The 13,392-nt window shown below is 32.8% G+C and overlaps 1 protein-coding gene across 10 annotated transcripts in view; it reads right to left on the minus strand.

The window, feature by feature from the left end:
- LOC111879789 (disease resistance protein RUN1) overlaps nt 1-5,450 on the minus strand; it is a 27,963-nt gene extending 22,513 nt beyond the window's left edge. For all 10 annotated transcript variants that reach the window (XR_008224943.1, XR_002846240.3, XM_023876222.3 and 7 more), the window contains exons 1-3: nt 4,853-5,450; nt 3,039-4,143; nt 2,874-2,942 (exon numbers count right to left, since the gene is read on the minus strand). Coding sequence is in view for 8 of the 10 variants with exons in the window: in XM_023876222.3 (XP_023731990.1) it covers nt 2,874-2,942; nt 3,039-4,143; nt 4,853-5,322 (1,644 nt within the window). In the remaining 2 variants the exon portion in view is untranslated. The remainder of the gene's footprint in view (nt 1-2,873; nt 2,943-3,038; nt 4,144-4,852) is intronic.
- Between the last annotated feature and the right edge of the window lie 7,942 nt (nt 5,451-13,392).

A 13,392-nucleotide genomic window follows, 5' to 3' on the forward strand; every position in this document is an offset into this window, starting at 1 on the left:
TCCATGTCTTGAGTACCAATTGACAATTTCCATAGTGACTGTGGTATAATGAGGGGTGGATCAAGGTATTTTTCCAAGTGGGGCAAAAATATATGTCCAGCAGTAAGGGGCCCCAATTTACCAAAAAAACCGAACACAAAATATTTATATATGTTTCTTGTAGTATGTATCTATATTGTTATTGATAAATTCAGATGTTTTACTTCTTTATTCTTTCTTCGGGGAAAATTATAGAAAACCTTAAAAATCTTGTGTTTTCTTGGGGTAGGGGTAGGGGTAGGGGTGGGGGTCATACTTACCGGTGTTGGGTCGGCCCTGGTTATTATTAAATTATTGAATAAGAATATTGGAATTAGATAAATACACTGTAACAACCCATTTTTAGGGATAGAAATTTTATTTTAAAATAAGAAAATAAATAGGTAAGATAAAAATAAAATAATAAAAATAATAAATAATGTTATATTATTTGTTAATAATGACTATTGAAGTAATAATATTTGATTACTAGGAGAAATTGAGAAAAGGGGTTAAATGTGTCAACTTGATGAAAGATGAGTTTGACTAATTGATTTGACCAAATTAGATGATAAGGACCTAAATCTCACAAAGAATGGTGGAGAAGGACTATAAGTGGAACATTTGTGATTTCTAGATAGAAGTTGGAAGAAATGGTACCAAATAGTTAAACTATGTGTCATGAGGGACTAACTGTAACATAGATCTATAGTAGTGGAGTATATAAGGATGGGTGTTCTCTCCAAACGGAGAGGAAAACCCATGAGCAACTATTTGAAGCTTAAATGAGGGGTTAGAGTAGATTTGAGTGGAGAATCAAGCTAAGGCTTGGAAGCTTAGAGCCAACATCAAGTTTGGAATGTATAACTCTTCCCCTCTATCGATAAATGGCGATCTAAGGTATGGATTAGAATCCAACTCCAAGAATTGACCTTTCATTTGAGATTAGTAGTTGATTCTAGTGTTGTTCTAGCAATTAAACTCCTAAACTTTATACAATCTAACTCTAAATTTGGAACGAAGGTAGCCATGTAGCCTCGCCTCCTCCACTATGGCTCGACAACAGCCGAAAGCGGATAGCTTATCCAGAATTAGCCATACCATTTGTCCCTTTAGGATGAAAGGTCATATTTTAGAGTAATGGATTGGTTTGGGATAGTTGCATATGCATTGCATCATTAATTATAATTTAACCAACTCTTATATTTATATATTTTAAGTATTGTTATGGAAAATCATTCAATGTTTTTTTGGGAATCAAGACATAGGAGTTGGGTTATAGCCATTGCCAAATACCATTTCATAGCAATATTCCGGTATTACTCACTAGGCTTTCCCGGCCTAATGCAGTCTTATGACATGTAATTGTAGATAAGGAAAAAACATAGAGTTAGCAAGCTTCGATATTTAAGAAGGCCATAACTTTTATGGTTTATTTATACCTTTGTGACGATATTGGATTTTTTAACTTAAAAATGAACGTTTGAGACCAAATTCCGCATTTGAATTTAATAACATTTAAAATGGTTTTTAAGAACTTATTATTTCTTCTAGGCTTACAAGGGGTGTTTCATACTCAATAGGTGTGGTCATTGTACCTGATGGATGATCTTTTTTACTAAGATATTTACAATTATATTATTAATTTAACATCAATTATGTTTCACACACACACACACACACACACACACACACACACATATATATATATATATATATATCAATGTTGTAAAAATCGCTCGATTGTCGACGGTCGACTCGTGTTAGGGATTAAACGGTCTTGACAGGGATTAATCGGGGACCATAGATTATTAATAAAATATTAAAATTAATCAAAGAATAATATAATTTAAAGAAAAATAAGTACTTCAAAATTAGAAAATAAGATAATTTGAAAATTGAAATTTTCAAAATACGAAAATATGAACATTTTGGAATAATATTTGAAATTTTGAAAATTTTGGAGTTAAATTTTTTTCTTTTTGAATTTGTTGACTTTTTTTTTTTACTTTTTTGACTTTTGTTGACCGATTAATCCCGCCAAGACTGATTAATCCTGCCAAACCCGATTAATCCCTAATTTCCGTCAAACACACTAATCTACGATTAATCCCAATTTCTGCAACCATATATATATATATATATATATATATATATATATATATATATATATATATATATATATATATATGGTTGCAGAAATTGGGATTAATCATAGATTAGTGTGTTTGACGTTCTCCAACATACTAGGATTAGTGTGTTTGACGGAAATTAGGGTATATATATATATATATATATATATATATATATATATATATAACCATTAGAATTTATCAGTTACGTGACACACGCATGTCAAGTGCCACTTATTCAAACATATTGGCGTGTTTCGTAAAACTACTTGGTTGGGTAAAAGTAACTAGCTTTTAAAAGTATAAAATTACATAAAAACCAAAAGCTAAACGCACCCCAAAACTACTTAAAGTAGCTTGTAGATGGTGAGTTTTTTGTTTAAAATAAATATCAAAAGCTCCTACTATCAAACAAAACCTTTTTCTTTTTTTGATTTTTCTTAAAAGTTAAAAGCTCTAAAAAAATCTTTGTGTCAAACACACTCTTAATATGTTATAACAAGTTTGTCCTTTAGACCAAAAAGAAAAAAAAAAATTACCTTCTTAACATAAACAAATTTCTTCATGGTTTTCATCTTCCGCTTTTACTTCTAGTTTTAAATATATACATGAAACAATATAACATCCAAAGTAGATGATTTTTTATTTTTTTTAAATTATCAAATCTAAACCAAAATTAAAAATCAAAACCTAAAAGTTCAATTTTTAGTTATTCAATATTACCTTGAATGCAACCTTATCTTCCTTTAACAATTGCATGTCAAGTGCTAAACCTTCCATTGTTTCTGAACCCTAAAGAAAAAAGAAAAAAAAAACATATAGTTCAAATGAAATAGAATGGTGTGAAAGTAAAAGTAGGATTAAAAATACATATAAGAAGCTTCTTACCTCTCCCTTACGAAATATCTTATAAGAATCACTACTAAGCCAGACTCTACTACGTCTTGCAGGGAATTTTGGTGACTCTTGACGAACCAAATTTTTCCCCATTTCTTGAATCAATCGATGCATCATCAGTTTATTATTTGGTGAAACGGAAAGAAGGCATTTGTTGGATAGGGTTTTGATCCCAGATAATGCACAATAATCTAGCTCCAATATCTTTACCACATAATCCTTGTCTTTGCCAATAAAGAAACAAGCAATATGCAAAAATAATTCTTTCTCTAAGATAGATGGCAATGACTCGTAGCTCGTTATAAGTACACTTTGGATTCGAGAATCAAAATCTTTATCCAAGAAATTCAATCGACTTTTCCAGTATAAAATGGTATTTTCATTGGATAGAGAAGAAGCCAACACTTCAACAGCGAGAGGATTTCCTTCACAATATCGTATTGCTTGTATTGCAAGCTCTTCGAAACCTTCCATGGGAACTTTGGAACCAAATGCATGACGACTTAAAAGCTCTAACGACTCATCCTCATTTAATAATTTTATTTTATACTCTTGACACCTATAATATGTGGACTTGAACCAATTTTTTGTATTTTCCCTAATTGTAGTTATTATAATCTTGCTTTGTGCATTGATTGTTCCAGTTCCAAGTAAATCGACCAACTGATTTTGTTCAGCAATGTCATCAAGAACAATAAGCGTCCTTTTTGTTCGTAAGGCTTCCTCAATCTTACATGTACCCTGAGAAACACCGGGTATTTTTCTTTTCTTACCGCCTAAAATATCGTTGAGAAGTTGTTCTTGTAGCTCAAGCAAATCATGGGATTCCTTACATCTTCGACCAATGTTTTCAACAAAACTTGTGTTTTCAAAATATCTCCAATTTGAATCGTAAATATACTTGGCCAGAGTTGTCTTGCCACTACCACCCATGCCACAAATTGCTAAAAATTCGATATTTGATTGATTTAACCAGGAATTGATCTCCTCGTATCGAGTGGCCATCCCTGTTAGATTGGGTGGAAGATGTACTTCTTTGCGATCCAGCTTATTGTAAATGGTGTCAACAATTTCCTTCAAAAAAGTTGTTTCGGGCCTGGAACAACAACAGAAACATGAACAAGTTCATGAGATGAAATTTAGAGTTTCTTATATAAAAGTATAAAACTGAATGATAATATTCAGTAATTAAATGGAATCTACTACTAGTAGATATTTAAAGTTAATTTCTATTAATGTTTCCACGAAATATCAAAATTCAATCAAAACCTGATCAAAGTATTTAGATTGTTATAACAGAAGATTCTTCTAATTTAATTACAAATGCATTTGAAATACAAATTTAATCAAAATAAAACAAATATTGATAAATTAAACAGATTTATGTAAATTAGAAATTAACATAGAGAGAGAGGGGGAATTAGGGGCAAGGTTATACAAGAAACTCATGTAGCTCTTGTCAACAGTCAAACTTGTAAAAGAGGAAATCATCAATTCCATATTCATTCTATTGTAATCACATACTCATTCCATAGTAATCATATCAATTCCATCATTTTCATTCACTTTTAAGGAAATCACTTTTTCAGCTTTCCAAACTTCTCTATCAAACAAGTACCGATTTATAGGATAAATTAATTTACACATACATCAACAAAATTTGACCGGGTTCTACCTTTAAAAGTGAAAACCAAAATTTGGCTAGAAATTAACAATAATATTCATCAAATTATTGGATCAAACAACATCAATTAAATTTTATTTCAATAATAGGTATATTACCAAAAAAAGACAAAGAGGCATACCCGGACAGAACCATGCCCGCCAAATTAGCAACCTCTGTAAGAGCTTTCTTCCACGTGTTCACGTTGTGATCTGTCCACCTTGAAGAGCCTTTGACTTCAATTGTGAAAGATTTATTTTGTTTCCTCACATCAGAAGGATCAACATGATAAAAAACAGGTAAAACGAAATGATTCCCCTCCTTCCTTTGTTCAAGGATCAGAACAAGCTCGTCAAGGCACCAAGGGGAAGTTGCATAGTTTTCTGACAATACAACGATTGAAGCCTTAGATTCTTTAATTGCTGTCTCGATCTCCGGCTTCACTTCTTCACCTCTCCTAATTTCTTCGTTATCCCTAAAAGTACCGATTCCTGCTCCCCTTAATGTTTTGTAAAGATGATCGGTAAAAGAATGACGAGTATCTTCGCCCCTGAAGCTTAGGAAAACGTCATAGCTGCCAGCATTAGCGATAGAGGAAGAACTGGAAGCCATTGAAACTGGATCTACAGGATGGAAGATGAAGTCAACGGCAAATTTTCAACTAAGCCATTGAAACTGGATCTACAGGATGGAAGATGAAAACCTAATTGTCAAATTAGACTATTCCGATTTTTGAATTGTTTTTGGCAAAGCTCAATTATTAAAAAATTTCAACTTGGATAAATTTTAGAGTAAATTACAGGAATGGTCCCTATGATTTGGGTAATTTGCATGTTTGGTCATAATTTATTTTTTTGACTCAGAAAATCTCTATTATTTGTTTTTGTTGTGCGTTTGGTCCTGTTTTACCAAAAAAAAACTATTTTTCCTTGATTTTTTAATTTATTTAAATAAACACACTCCCAACCTCATTTCCACCTTACCTTACGTACCCCATCTTATTTAAATAAATTAAAAATTCAAGGACAAAATAGTCTTTTTAGGTAAGACAGAGACCAAGTGTGCAACAAAAACAAATTGTAGGGACCTTCCGAGTTAAAAAGTAAGTTAGGGACCAAACATGCAAATTACCTGAAACCATACGGACCATTCATGTAATTTACTCTAAATTTAATGTGGATTTGGTCTTAACACATTTGAAAAGACTTAGCTTTGTTTGATAGACATATTTCCAAATCCAAACAGATCTTTCTGGCTTAATGGATCAGAAAAACTATTTGATATGCACAAAAAAATGGGTATTTTCCGGTAAGATATGTCTTTCCCAGAAAGCCCATAAACCATATTTTTCTAGCCGAATATGCTAGAAAGACAATTGTGCCCCAAACCCCGTCTCTTTCTTTCTTGGATTATTAATGCCTTTTAAATAATTTTTTTAATTTCGTTTTTATTGGATTATTACATATTAATAAATATTGTTTTAATATATAATATGTATGTATTAATTAATATTATTTTAATGGATTATTAATTATTTTTAAATAATTTTTTTTATTTCCTTTTTTATGGATTAATTCTTATTATTGGATTTTTATATATTAATAAATATTATTTATAAGTATCTAATATTTACATATTAATATATATTACTTTATTGGATTATTAATTTCTTTTAGTTAATTTTTTTTATTCATTTTTATTAGATTAATTTTTTTTTTTTGGACAACACCACCATCATCCTAATATATTTTAAAGAATCTTATTCATCACACCATTATGGGGCATAAACCGGGTCAAGAATCACACGTTGAGTTATAAAATAATCGACTAGAAAGAATAACAACATAATATCAACTTGAAAAACAATAAACTAAAAACAACTTAATCGACATTCTATTTTGATTTTTAAATGATTATTGTGTAATTTTGATTTCGCATGAAAAATTGTATGTTTTTATAATTATTCAACAATTTCATCAATCACAGTATACAAGTATAGAACAACAAGGTAATATTGTAATTTTTCATCATTCAGCACAGTCAATCAAATATACAATCAAACAACATGGTTTCTTTCTCAGTAAAAAAACGTTCCCATGCAGGACTTTCCCAGACATCACTTTCCTAGACAGAAACTATCAAAGGGGACCTTATTTACCTTTTAATTTTCTAATATCGATTTTAATTGTTTTATGATTCAAAAAAGAAAATGGAAATGAAATGGGCATCTCTCTCTCTCTCTCTCTCTCTCTCTCTCTCTCTCTCTCTCTCTCTCTCTCTCTCTCGATCCATAAACTAGAACCATCTCTCATTATTTATGCTAATCTAACACACATACACACCACAGTAGTCATAACTCAAGTAGAAATTAAAGCTTGGTTTCCATCTTGTCTTGTTTCTATTGGAGCTTATGGTGATTTGGAAGCTTATATTCAGAAATTAATAATATATAGTGAAATCCCCACAAACTTAAACTCGTCTCAAATTCTTTTTGCTAGATCTAATGATGATTTAGAGGCTTGATGTTCGAAAGGTACAGATTTAACTTCATCTGTAACGTCCCAAAAATTATAAGGTAAAAATCTCATTTTTAAATCAACCATAACACCATTTATCATTTTCAATTATTCAAAAGTGTATCAGAGTAAAAATATTTATTAAAGTACAATCCCAAAATCATAAAGTTGCAGAAACATGGGTGGATGCACTACGATCAAGACAGGACCTTCCCTTTCGAACAGGAAGTACCTGAAACCATAACCATAAAACTGTTAGCACAAAGCTTAGTGAGTTCCTTAAAATACCCCATACCATACTTATCCTTGGGCATGGCCCTCACATTAGGCCCAACCTATAATAATGGGCCCAGGCCTTCCTAACCAATGGGCCTAGCCCAACATACAAATGCAAGAGCTATAGTGAAAGTTAGCATCCTACATAACATGCATTGGGCCTAGCCCTTTCTGGTCCATGGGCCAGCCCGTCATACAAAGGGCCTAGCCCAAGATACCATGAAAGAGTCACAAGACACCTAACATATAACAAATCCTAGTGGGTCGGTATCGGTGCCTTCGACTCACTAGTGCAGTAAGGAGACTCACCTGAATCACAAAGCCGACTAACACTAAGCTCAAATCCATGTAGCCGCCACTACAGCACTCCTATCACAACATACAAGGTCCAACCTTATACTACATACTAAAATCATCCCTTTTGACCTAAAGTCAACACAGGTCAAAAGTCAACGGCCAAAGTGAAAGGCCAACGTTGACTTTAGTAAACTACCACGTTGTGGCCTTCCTTGACCACATCGTGGTCTTCACCCCAACCGGGCTTACGGGAAATTCGCAGTCGCCTTGTCATGGTGACCTACGTTACGTCGTAGTTGCTAGGTTTCCACCAGCTTAATGCATTAAGTTGCTTTTCTCAATTCCAAGAACTTCCTAACTCAGATCTGGTCCATAGTATGGTCTAAATGGATAAAGTTTCTAACTTTGTCCATTAAGACACCCAAAGAGATCAAGATCTCAAACCTAGGTCTAAATTAAGCCAAAACCCATAATGTCTTAATCTTTAAGCCCTTAATCCAAAAAAGTTCTTAACCCAACTACTATAGAAGGGTTTCTAATACTAGATCTATCATAAATGTGGAAGCTTTATAGACATGTATGTCCAATACACGTCTAAGATCCATCTTAAGTCAAAATATGAACCCTAAAGGCCAAAACTTAGGCAAATGATAAGATCTTCTCGTTGAATCTATATGCCCAAGAATCATTATGGAGTGATATTGCTAATAATATATGATTCTATAGGGTCACACCTTATCAAGGTTGGACATTTTTTGTATATTTATGATTAATATGATTATTAATAAATAATATCAATTATTTTATTTTAATTAGGAAATAATTATTCTTTTATGAAAATAATAATTATAAGAGAGTATGACTCTTGTTTTCTATAATTAATATTGCTAACCTTGCAATACTTTTCTTAATAATCATACAATCATAACATTTATGCTCCCACTATCATGATGATTATTATAAAACATAACACTTATGCTTCCACTAGCTTCGACATGTATTCATAAACATCTTAACTTCAGAAAACAATACTTATTGAATTTCTTAAGTTCATGTTTCTAATACTTAGTGCTTTGATAATCCTTTATCAATGCTTCTTGAACTTATACACCTTTGCCTTCGATAGTTCATATGTGTGTCTAAACAATTAAGACTAATTGCCAAACCTCACAATTCAAATTATGGAAAGGGATGCCGTAACCATAATTGAATTCGAGAATGCAATTTTACAATCACTATCTTCTTAAAATCTTTCTTAGTGAAAGCATTTCCTCACAATCATTTTCATGAAGGAGGAAATCTTATGACACTTAGATTTAAACTGTGTATTTGTTCCTATCCATGTGAATGTGTCAAAACCAAAGTTTATGACAAATTCAAACTCTTATGGATCGAACTTTCTTGATCTCGATTTCTTGCCTTTATGGTAGCACAGCTGCCCACCATGTCTTCCAAGTAGTTAAGCAGCTCACCCTTTCCTATCAATGTACCTTTCATTGATTAAGGTGCCTTGCCTTTTATGCATTCAAGATGAGAACTCATAGAACTCATATACATAATTAACTCAATTGGAACATCAGATAATCAAAATAATGTCAATACGATAGGTTGTCAACCTCAACTCGTGTGCTAGTGATGATTGGTAAGGTTTATTTGATTTGTTCTTGAAACTATTCAAGACTATTAAGACTCCCACTGACTCCTTGACATATAAGATTCTCTTGTCAAAACATTTCTTGACAAATAAATATTCAAGAGTTAGTGTAGCTTTTATCAAAAACTCTTCATAAATTGGTCCTAGTTGGTCTTTGTCTTATCTAAGACATCACAACTTACCACTTTTAATGAAAGTTATAAACCTTCTTAATACCTTTCACTCAATGTCACAATCTTAACTTTAAGACTTGTTATTGGAACGAAGTATGATTGACTTATTGATTTAACCATTTCTTCAATTCTTGATTCCTCTTCTTAGACATACCATTGTACTAAAACTCACTTAGAGGATCAATTGAGGTATGGTTCCTAATCATTAAGACCTATCATAAAGCATAAAAGGTACTCTCCCATCTTCTTAGAATGGAGAAACTTTTATCTTTCTGCCTACTTGATTCTTCTTATTCGTTCTGCTATTGATCTAAACCCTTTAATCAATTCAGAATTACACTTAATCTTGTAAGTATAATCATATTTACTAAACCTTTAGTAAATCATGACGAATATCTTTGTTACTCTTATGGTGGACTTGATCAACACGCAACTTTGTGTACTTGATCTCCTAGTCCTTCTCTTGACACTTTGTCAACGAATTGGTCTAATTTCCAAATATGAATTTCTCATTCATCATGCAACCAAGTTGCATGATTCCAAATTTCTGTCCAATTGAAACTTCGGCGATGAGAAACTCTCCCTATTTGGTAAATTCTCGACTTTTCCATAAACACCATAAATAAGAATCATATCCATTCGTTGTAGAAATATTCGAACATCAATTTACATAACGATTTCATTGTAAGGAAATAAACAAATAAATAAATAAGTCAAACAAAATTTATTTTATTTATAAAAGCAGCGGAAAAATTTGTCCTTACAATGCAAAATCCATTGAAAACTATGTACAAAAGGAAATTTCTAACAACTCTATCATAACTGTCTAAGCTCAAAATTTAATCTTCAAGTCCATGCGATCGAAATCCATCTCTTGTGATTAGATTCATCTTGCTCTCTTATCAAGCTTCCTTTCTTTTCACCGACCCTACAAAACACTCAAATGTAATCTTATTACATCATGTATTAAGAATCAATGAGTAGGAACTTAATGGAGTTAGATAGTGGATTTTTACCTAAAGCGCAGTCATACCTTTGACTCTCCCATCTCTTAGATCTCTTAGGTAATTAGGGCAACTTCGTCTCCAATGCCCCTTCTCTTGGCAATAAAAGCAAATTGACTCTTTTGGAACAACACATGGAACTACTTCAGACATCGCCTTTCTCTTATGATCAAACTTTTCGATCATTGCATGTCTTTCATTGCCATTGTCTATATCCATAGAGGTGTTGAAGGCAGATTCACCAATCAACTTTGCTTTTCTATTGCGCCAAACCATTGCTGATTCGGCAGCAATAAGCATATAGGTGAGATCTATAAGGGTCACGTTGTGGTTCGTCATATAGTACTCTCTTACGAACTCACTATATGAGTTGGGAAGTGACTGAAGAACCCAATCAACAGCCATCTCTTCACTAACAACGGATCCCATCATTCTTAGTCTATCAATGCGCGACTTCATCCCTAGGACGTGTGCACACACCGACTTTCCTTCTTTATGTTTACTTGCCAAAAGGGCTTGAGTGATATTGAACCTTTCAATTTTACAATCTTGTGGGTTAGGGAGAATAATTGGAGGAGGAGGAGGAAGTGAAGCATGATTTCTTGATCCTCGATCGAATCGTGGAATATCATCTTCATGTGGAATGCTTGTTCCACGGGATTTGGGAATACCATAGTTGTCGAACTTTGACATCTACAAAACGGGAGAAAACGAATTCAAGTTAGTTGATTGATTGAGTCCTTGGTAAATCACCCAAATGAAATACTAAGGCTAGGACCCAACACAATATTCTACAACTCGGGAGAGGGATGCCGTAACCCTAATTGCAGAATATTTGAAGGTAAGTGAATGACGATTCACTAATTTCCACCATGAAAAACGAAAATTAAATTTAAGTTTTTAAATCTATGAAAACTCCTAGATCCTTTGAGATTCATTGAACTTTCAATGGCATGTTTAAATCTCGATATGCCCCTCTTGTTTGTGACTGGGATGCCGAGGATCACAAAGCGGGTGTGAATAACCATGCAAACTTACATGGTGCCCTCACATGTTACAATCACCTATTCGATGTGCCGGTAAACCACACACGCTCCACCGAACTATGACAAACATTGAGTCACCCTTTGCTACCTTTGCTTAGACCCATTTAGTGTGCCGGTTAACCACACACGCTCCACTAACGTCTTCGCAAGGGCACAAAGTGTAATTTCATGGAATTGCATCAATTCACTTTTGCCTAAGTAACTAAGATTGGGAATTTTATGAAAACATTTAGTTACTTTAGTAATTCATTATACTTATAATGGAAGGTTTCGTCCTATCCTACCCGTTCGGCTAACGACCCTCCACTAGTCAAGAGTGCGGTGGGTAAGAGTGGATACCCATTCAATCGCCATTTTATAGGCAATTTCCTTAAACACCCCTTATAGACCAGCTTCGTGAATGAGGCCTACTAACGGTAAGACTGACTTTTAGTTATACATATATATAATGTTAGACTTTTAATGTTATATATATAGTATAGGGTGTATTTTACACTTTTAAAATATTAGGTGGTTCAATTTGACAATTATACTTTTAATTTACTTAAATTGTAAACCTAAACTTTTATGGATTTATTAAACCTCTTTAATTAAACACTTTAATTAGTTAATAAAACCATAAGGGTGTGATTTGAACTTTTTCAAAACTATACTAGAGTTTTAGAATTTAACATTCCTAATTAAACTTTTAATCAACTTTTAGATTCCAAAACTTGAGGGCAAGTTTTGAAACATTTCAACACATTAGGGTTTAGAATTTAAATATGCATCAAAATTAAACTATTTAATCAAAATTTAAATTCCAAAACTTGAGGGCAAGTTTTGAAACCTTTTTCAAAACATTAGGGTTTCAACTATTTAAATTTCAAAACAACAAAACTTTTGGGGTTCAAATTTAAACTATAAAACCTAAAGGGCCAAATATGAAACTTTTCACAATAACAAGGATCAAATAACAAATAATTTAAATTAACATTTAATCACATAATTATCCATATTTGATGATTTCTTGCAAAATAATTTATCAATTTACTTAAAATAATTAATCAATTATCTTATAAGGAAACAATTATCCTATTAATTGATAAATATCTTCAATTAGATTAAAAATATAGTCAAATATATCATATAATCGGATTAATATTAATCTAACATGATAAGGTAATTATCCATAAGCAAAAACAGCAAGAAATCCCGAAGTACCCTCCTTCTGACGAGTTGACTCGTCGAGTCAGCCTTGGACTCGTCGAGTCACCTTGGACTCGGCGAGTTCAGCCATGGACTCGGCGAGTCCAGCCTCCAGAATGCAAAAAATCGAATTTTTCAGTTACATCAAGCATCAATACAATAGAAACCAATCATGGCTCTGATACCACTGATGGGTTTTTGGACATAAGACATCCTATGTGCTCATACAAACCCTAAAGCTCGGATCTAGGTTTCTCTATTGTACATACTTTGAATCCAAGACTTTGAACCCTAACACTAGCATATGGAAATCAGAATTCACATGTAAATAGGTTTAAGAACATACCTTGATTGTTATATAGCAATAACAATCCAATTCCTCCTTGAATTGACCTTGGAAAGCAAAGAGTCACAAGTGTCACTCCTCTAATGGCTCACAAACACCATAAGCAAGTGGAGAAGGTATATAGAGAGAGGAGGGAGGTTGGAATTCGTGTTTTGGACTTCTTGGGAAGGGATACACGAATT

This window comes from Lactuca sativa, chromosome 7 (genome assembly GCF_002870075.4).
Source record: "Lactuca sativa cultivar Salinas chromosome 7, Lsat_Salinas_v11, whole genome shotgun sequence".
NCBI classification, from domain to species: Eukaryota; Viridiplantae; Streptophyta; class Magnoliopsida; order Asterales; family Asteraceae; genus Lactuca; species Lactuca sativa.